The 7915-nt window shown below is 63.4% G+C and overlaps 1 protein-coding gene across 1 annotated transcript in view; it reads left to right on the forward strand.

Moving 5' to 3' along the window:
* CCDC88B (coiled-coil domain containing 88B) overlaps positions 1–6714 on the forward strand; it is a 16436-nt gene extending 9722 nt beyond the window's left edge. The window contains exons 16-26 of the mRNA XM_040638773.1: positions 1195–1290; positions 1372–1512; positions 2054–2310; positions 2635–2778; positions 2980–3171; positions 3209–3259; positions 3507–3605; positions 3775–3799; positions 4426–4632; positions 4788–4856; positions 6220–6714. Of these exons, the coding sequence (XP_040494707.1) occupies positions 1195–1290; positions 1372–1512; positions 2054–2310; positions 2635–2778; positions 2980–3171; positions 3209–3259; positions 3507–3605; positions 3775–3799; positions 4426–4632; positions 4788–4856; positions 6220–6663 (1725 nt within the window). The 3' untranslated portion in view covers positions 6664–6714. The remainder of the gene's footprint in view (positions 1–1194; positions 1291–1371; positions 1513–2053; positions 2311–2634; positions 2779–2979; positions 3172–3208; positions 3260–3506; positions 3606–3774; positions 3800–4425; positions 4633–4787; positions 4857–6219) is intronic.
* Positions 6715–7915: the final 1201 nt, after the last annotated feature.

Raw genomic sequence — 7915 nt, forward strand, 5'->3', positions numbered from 1 at the left:
CCCCCCCCCCCCCCCAGGAGGGTGCTCTTCCCTCCTGGCTCTGAGCCTCTGTGCCTGCCCTCAGGAGCTCGAGAAGGCCGTGGTGCGGGGCCGGGAGCTGGGGGCGCGGCTGGAGCACCTGCAGCGGGAGCTGAAGCAGGCCGCCACAGAACGCCAGGAATTTCTGCGGGAGCAAGAGTTCCAGCACCAGAGGTGGGGGTGTCGCCCCAGGGTTGGGGGGGGCAGCCAGGGCTTGGGGAGGTGTCGGTGCCACGGCTTCTCCTGGCAGGTACCAGGGCCTGGAGCAGCGGCTGGAAGCCGAGCTGCAGGCAGCAGCCACCAGCAAGGAGGAGGCCCTGAGGGAACTCAAGACCAGGGCTCTGCAGCTGGAAGAGGAGCTGGTCCAGGTAAGCCTGCGGCCCCGGGTGCTGGGAGCCTCGTCTCACCTGGCCCTCCATGCTGCCTGCCGACAGACAGACAGACAGACGGACATCCGGGGCTGCCAGCACTCCTGTCCCTCCAGCCCCGCACTGGGCCTGCCCCTTGATTTTTGCCCAGTCACTTGCCTTGTGCCGCATTTGGGGGCCTATTGGGGAGTGCCCTGTGCTGGGGCTCAGGTGGACTCTGCCCAGGCCCTGTCGTCTCCTGGGGGCCCTTGTTTCCCTCATTCCTCCAATGGACAGGCCCCTGCGGCTCTGCTCTGAGGTGACGACGGTGTTTCTCCGGCCTCACCGCTTCCGAGTGAGCTCGCTTACTGTCCTTGTTCTTGGCCGGCCACTGTTTCTGGGGCTCCCGGCCCCAGGCTCAGCTCTGGGGTGTGCTGGGGCCCAAGACCAGGCAGGGACACAGGCCACCAGAACCTGGGGTGTCAGGGGACAGCAGGCACCCAGCAGAGCCCCTAGCGGGCACACGGGGACACGTAGGCTTGGTCGGGAGAGGGGGAAGTGGTGTTGAAGCTGGGCCAGAGGAGGAGCAGGGTGGAGAGAGCAGCGGCAGAGCTGAGCGTGGAGCAGGGCAGACGGAGAGTGACAGAGGGACAGAGGGACAGAGGGACATGTGGGAGCCAGGAGCGCAGGGGTGGGGGAGCCCGTGGCAGAGGGATGGGGCTGGTGTTAAGTGCTGCCCGAGGGGTGAGGGTCCCCTGGGTTGGGTCCCCGCACCACCCTCAGGCCTCCTCCATGCCCCCACGTGACCCCCCGGGGCCTCTCCTTGCAGCTGCGCCAGGGCCCTGAGGGGCTGGGGTCGGAGGGGCACCTGGAGCCGAGGACTCCGGGGGCCCAGAGTGGGCGGCTCATCGAGGTGGAGCGCAGTGTGAGTGTCCCCCGAGGCGGGCCCGGGGTGGGGGTAGCCCCAGTGGCCTGGCCCCTGCTAACCCCCCTCGCTTCTGGGCAGAATGCGACGCTGGTGGCCGAGAAGGTGGCTCTGCAGGGACAGCTGCAGCACCTGGAGGGGCAGCTGGGGAGCCTGCAGGGGCGCGCCCAGGAGCTCCTGCTGCAGAGTCAGCGCGNGCAGGAGTTCAGCAGCCGCCTGCAGGTGGGTGCCGGCCTGGGGCTCCGTGCCCGCCCGGTCTCCTGCCCCCTGTCTGCGGCCGCCCGTCCTGTTCTCTGCCCTAGCTCCCAGCCGGCCGCCCTACCCGTTCCCTAGTCCCCGACCTCCGAATGCCCCGTTCTGCACCTCTCTTCCTGCTCCTGCTCACTTCTACTTGCATCTTCCCCCTTGAGCCTTCCCCCTTCCCCTCACCTCTGTGCCAGTTTGCCCAGCTCCATCTCTCTCAACACGCAGTCCGTAGTCCCTCCCACTTTCCCTGCCGCTACCCCAGCCCAGTCTGTCCCACCCCTGCCTTGTGCCTCTTGCCCTCCCTTCCACAGCCTGGCACCAGCACCTGTCTCCATGATACCCCTCCCCTCTCCTTGCTCACTAACCCCCGCCTCTACTTTCTGCTCCCTGCGCCCCCCCGCTCCAGCGCTCGGCCTCCTCCGTAGTTCTCTCTCGTATCCTCTGCCCTGCCCCTTGCCTTTTGCCCCCTGTCCCTTCCCCCTTTCGGAACTGGGATTGCACCCCCTTCTCTGTCTAGGCTGAGAAGTCTGTACTGGAGATGCAGGGCCAGGAGCTGCATAAGAAGCTGGGGCTGCTGGAGGAGGAGGTGCGGGTGGCACGCCAGTCCCAGGAGGAGACCCGGGGGCAGCAGCAGGCTCTGCTGCGGGATCATGAGGCCCTGGCCCAACTGCAGCGGCGACAGGAGGCCGAGCTGGAGGGACTGCTGGTGCGGCACCGTGACCTCAAGGCTAACATGCGGGCGCTGGAGCTGGCTCACCGGGAGCTGCAGGGCCGGTGAGCCTCCCCCAGACTCCCGGCTTCTCTCCCCAGCACCCCCTGCCTGTGTGGAGCAGACTCCCTCCGTGGGTCTGATGCCCCCTGCAGCCCCCAGAAGCACCACCACTCCATACAGCGTGCTGTGTGGCTGGGCTCGGGGTGAGCCCACTCGAGGCTCTCTCATCATGGGGAGTGATGGGCACTTTGCCTGGCATTCTGCTCCCTGGCTTTGTTTGGGGGCCGGTGCCTAGGAGAGGGCAGACCCCTAGGTCCAGATAGGCCAGCCGCCTGCTTGCCCCGGCCCCAGGTCTCTGCAGCCCTCTCAGTCCCTGTGCATCCCAGGCACGAGCAGCTGCAGGCCCAGAGGGCCAGCGTGGAGGCGCAGGAGATGGCCTTGCTGGCAGAGCGAGAACGCCTGATGCAGGACGGGCATCGGCAGCGCGGCCTGGAGGAGGAGCTGCGGAGGCTGCAGAGCGAGCATGACAGGTACCAGCCCTGGCACAGCCCCGCCCCTCTCGGGCCAGGTCTCAGTGTTCCCGTCTGCAAAGTGGGTTGGTGGTGAGTTAGTCACCGTCCCTGTGGGGTCCCGCTTTACCCCCTCTCCCTCAGGGTGGCTCTTCTGGCCCCTGTGGGGGGCCTGGGAAGGGGTGGAGTGCCCTTGGAGAGCATCTCTTCTGGACTCTGCAGGGCTCAGAAGCTGCTGGCAGAGGTGTCTCGGGAGCGGGGCGAGCTGCAGGGTGAACGTGGGGAGCTGCGGGGCCGGCTGGCGCGGCTGGAGCTGGAGCGGGCCCAGCTGGAAGTGCAGAGCCAGCGACTGCGTGAGTCCAACCAGCAGCTGGACCTGAGTGCCTGCCGGCTGACCACGCAGTGCGAGGTGTGGTGAGGGATGGGTGGTGGGCGGCTGGGGGCTGGAGAGTGGGGGGGGCTGGCTGGGGGACCACCTGCACCGCGAGCAGCGCGAGTACCTGTGAGCAGCCGTGGGAGGGCCCAGCTCGGCTGCGGGGAGCTGCAGCGGGTCCCGGAGACCCCTTTGGCTGCTCATGGGGAGATGCCCGGGAGGTCCTGGGAAGAGGGCCGGGGCTGACCACCGGGGGCTCAGGACAACAGCAGTTCATCAACACCGGAGCACCGGCTGGCAGGGGTGTGGCCGAGTGTCCCCCGAGCCTCGCTCCTGCCTGGCCTCAAGCCCGCCTCCTCCTTCTCCATGCTCGCAGGGACCAGCTCAATGCGTTGCGCCGTGAGAAGCAGAAGCTGGTGGAGAAAATCATGGACCAGTACCGAGTGCTGGAGCCTGGGCCCCTGCCCCGGACCAAGTGAGGGTCCCCTCCACCCCCCGGAGCCGGGGTCCTCCCAATCTCTGCCCCTGCCCTGCCCTCTCCAGGCCCTGATGAGGGTTCGCCTGGTCTTTGCCATCCCCAACATGGCCCTCTTGTCCCTCTTTCCTCTCTGGCCTTACCCCTTCTTGTGCCCTCTTGCCCCCAGGAAGGGCAGCTGGTTGGCAGACAAGGTGAAGAGGCTGATGCGGCCCCGGCGGGAGGGGGGCCCCCATGGGGGGCCACGCCTGGGGGCCGATGGGGCTGGCAGCACCGAGAGCTTGGGGGGCCCCCCAGAGACGGAGCTTTCCGAGGGCAGGGAGGCAGATGGGACAGGTGGGTCTGGGGGCCAGGTGACCAGGCTGGTCCCTACCCCGTGTCTCCTATCCCCACCCTGGTGCTTTCCAGCGCCTCTGGTCTCTCCCTTCATCTTGTGTACCCCTGCTGGCCTTCCCTGCCACGTCCCCCTCAGCTGGCACCTCCCTCCCGCCGGCGCTGCCACCCACCCAGTCCTACCCATCCACAGCGGCGTCTAGGACCTCAGAGCAGCAGGGGACTTTAGTGAGAGCTCATTTATCCCAGTCAGCAGTTGAGGAAGCCGAGGCCCAGGGAGGGGATGTGCCTTGCCCAAGGTCACCCAGTGAGTTAGTGTCAGAGTCAGCACAGGCCAGCCTCCTGTCACCACCCTCCATCACTCAGACCTTACCCCTGCCTCTGCAGCCTTCTCTCCCTGCTCTGTGGCTTCACCCCGCCGGCCCCTCCACTCTGCCCAGCCCCTTCCTGCATTGCTCCACACCCTCCCTGCCTGTGCCTCTTGCAGGGTCCCCTTCCCCGGCACCCATGCGCCGGGCCCAGAGCTCCCTCTGCCTGCGGGATGAGACCCTGGCAGCGGGGCAGCGGCGGAAACTCAGCTCACGATTCCCTGTGGGGCGAAGCTCTGAGTCCTTCAGCCCCGGGGACACCCCCAGGCAGCGATTCCGACAGCGCAGGCCGGGCCCCCTGGGCGCGCCCACCTCCCATGGCAAAGGTCAGAGACGAGGGTCCCTGCTCTCATTTGCTCCCCAGCTCCCTTGGACCCACCAACCCCTTGGCCTTCCCTCCTGGTCCCTTGGGTCTCCCCACAAGCCCTGCCCACCTCTGCTCTGGTCCCCATGGCCCATTGGCTGCCTTGTGCACCCCCAGGGCCTGGCGTGGGATGGGATGGCTCCATCGAGACCCTGTCGGAACACAAAGCAGATGCTAACGGAGAGGGTGAGTGGGGGTGTTTGGCCTGCCTGGGGCCCCTGGTTCATCCATTCACCTACTTGACAATGAGCCTTTACTGAGTGCCAGCTGATGTGCTAGGGATATGGCAGGGGATACAGCTGGAGATACAGCAGGGAACATTCTGGTACAGGAGGGAGATAGTAAACAGTGTGCATGAAAATAATAATTATCTACAGTGGTCCTGTCCAGTAGAACTATGATGTGAGCTCCATGTGTAATTTAAAATTTTCTAGTAGCCTCATCAGAAAAGTAAAAGAGACAGGTAAAATTAATTAAATTAATTAATTAATTTTTAAAAAAGATTTTATTTATTTATTTGACAAAGAGAGAGACAGCCAGTGAGAGAGGGAACACAAGCAGAGGGAGTGGGAGAGGAAGAAGCAGGCTCCCAGCAGAGGAGCCTGATGTGGGGCTCGATCCCATAACGCCGGGATCATGCCCTGAGCCAAAGGCAGACGCTTAACGACTGTGCCACCCAGGCGCCCCAAATTTAATTTATTTTTTAAGATTTTATTTATTTATTGGAGAGAGAGAGACAGAGATAGCGAGAAGAGAGCAGGAGCAGGGAGGAGAGGGAGAAGCAGGCTCCCCGCTGAGCAAGGAGCCCAACATGGGGCTCGATCCCAGGACCCTGGGATCATGGACCTGAGCCAAAGGCGATGCTTAACTGACTGAGCCACCCAGGTGTCCCCCCCCCCTTTTTTTTAAGATTTTATTTATTCAGGTAAAATTAATTTTAAGAACATTTTCTATTTATCCCATTATACCTGAACTGTTAACCATTTCAACATGTAGTCAGTGTGGAAAGTCATTAATGAGATATTTTAATTAACCAATTAATTAATTTTTATTAATGAGATAGCTTATATTATTTTTTCCTGCTACGTCCTTGAGTCCAGTGGCTGTTTTACACTCCAGCACATGCAAGTTCAGATGGGCCGCATCTCAGGTGCTCGGTCCTGCACGGGGCAGCTCAGCCCCAGAATGTTAGGAGATGGCAGTGCTCTGGGAAAGACGGAGCGCAGGGGAAGGAGATCAGGAGTGCTGGGTGGGGCGGGTTGCGTTTTGACTACGGTGCTCAGGGTAGTTCTCAGAGAGGAGGTGGAGTGGGAGGAAAGGCTTGGAGGTGAGAATTTTTCCTATCAACATACCTGGGGACGAGCATTCCAGGCAGAGGCCTGGCAAGTTCAAGGACGGGCAAGGTGGCCAGTGCAGCTGGAGTGCGGAGGGCGGAGCCGAGGGGAGCTGCAAGGGGCAGTGGGGGGGTAGAAGGTCGGGGGCCCTGGGAGCCGCCTCGAATGCTGGGAGCTCCTGAGGGAGCGGGCCTGAGCTGAGCCTTCCCCTTCAGGCCTCGAGGTGCAGGAGCCGGAGAAACGCCCTCTCACCCCTTCCCTCAGCCAGTGACACCATGTGGACAGGGGGCTTGGGAGTGCGGTCCTTTCACCACCGGAGTCCCAGTGGGGGCCTCCGGCAGCCTAAAAATTCGAGGATCCAGGCCACCTGGAGCCAGTCCTTGGGCAAGGAGGCCTGGGCTCCCAGCTCCTCCGAGGCCTACCCTGGGGGCCTGAGATGGAGCCGGGATAAGCCCGTGGACAGAGGGGACGGCTGGTTCCCAGGAGCAGCTCCTCGCCAGGGCACTGGCTCTGCCTTGCGGCCTTCCCTGCGGAGGCCATCTCTGGGTGACCCCCCAGCTGAAGGAGACGGGCAGAGGTGGGCAAGAGAGCCCGCTGCCTGGTCTGGGCGGGGAGCCAAGGACCATTCACTGGGGAAGGTGACCTGGGCCCATCTCTGAGCTGTATCTGGGATGTGAGGGACATGAGAATAAAGCTGGGTTACGACCATGTGAATTTGTGCTCTGTGTCGACTGGCGGTGTCCAGGAGTCCCAAGGCACCCACGATGCACACAGCCGAAGTCTGCGTGGGCTGGGGTCCATGCCCATTGGCTTCCTTGCCCCTGCCTAGGGCGGCAAAGGGCTTCCTTCAAGGGACAGGCCAGTCGGGCTCTCTTGGATGTCCCAGTGGGGTGGGGAGGTGGGGTTCTGGGTAGCCCAAGTCTGGGCTCTGCCTTTGCTTCGAAGGTGGGGTCTGGGCTCCAGTGAGAGCTTAGGTGCTCTCCCCCCTCCCTTTTCTCTCCTTTTACTTCTTCCTGCCTCTTCATCCTCTTTCCCCACCCCTCTAGGGTTGAGCTCCTCCCCTTTGGGTTCTCAACCCAGTGGGATGTCACCTAGTGTCACGGGGTTTCCTGGAGGGACGCAAGAGGTGGGAAGGACCCTGGTCTCTGATCAGCCCTTCCAGAATGACGCCCAGGAAAGGGGCAATTAGGCTAGGTGGCAGGATGTGAGTCAAGGCACCTGGGGCCATCCAGGGTAGGGTGGGGCTGTCAGGGCTGAGGCGAGGCAGCCTGAATCTGGGGGTGGCCAGAGCTGGGAGGGGTGGCTAGGCCAGCCTCCCCATGGTGACAGGCAGCAGCCTGACTCTTGGGGTTTCCACAGCCCCCCTTGGGGATAACTGACAGGCTCTGACCTCCTCTCAGCCCAAGCGTCAGAGTCTGGTGAGGTGGAAGTGGACCCCCGGCCTCCAGCCGGGCTGAGGAGCTGAAAGCTGTCTTCCCATAGGCCTCAGCCTGGGGGCTTCAATGGCCACCCTACTCTGTTGGTGGCTCCTGTTAGTTGTCATGGAGGCTCTGGAAGACAGGCTAGTGGGGGGTCCTGGGCTGGACTGTGAGAGGAGGCCCCTGTGTGGCTCTGAGGTTACTTTTTTGAGGTTACTTTGGGCTCTGTGCTGGCATCGTGCTGGGTTTGGGGATGACAGGGGACAGACCCATGTGAGCGGCACGTGGCACTGGTTGGGCTGCGAAGGGTGGCTGGGGGCTGAGGTGCTGTCACAGGTCCACTCCAAAGAGATGTGGTCAGGAAATCAGCCACCCCTCCCGGTCACAGGGCCTGGCCTGCCTCCACTTCCTTCTCAGCGCCCCCTGCAGGCGCTCCCTGGGCAGTAGCCGCCCAGAGACAGGGTCCTGGGGTGCCTGAGCCCCCAGGCCCTCC

This window comes from Ursus maritimus, unplaced genomic scaffold (assembly GCF_017311325.1).
Source record: "Ursus maritimus isolate PB19 unplaced genomic scaffold, ASM1731132v1 scaffold_23, whole genome shotgun sequence".
NCBI lineage: Eukaryota > Metazoa > Chordata > Mammalia > Carnivora > Ursidae > Ursus > Ursus maritimus.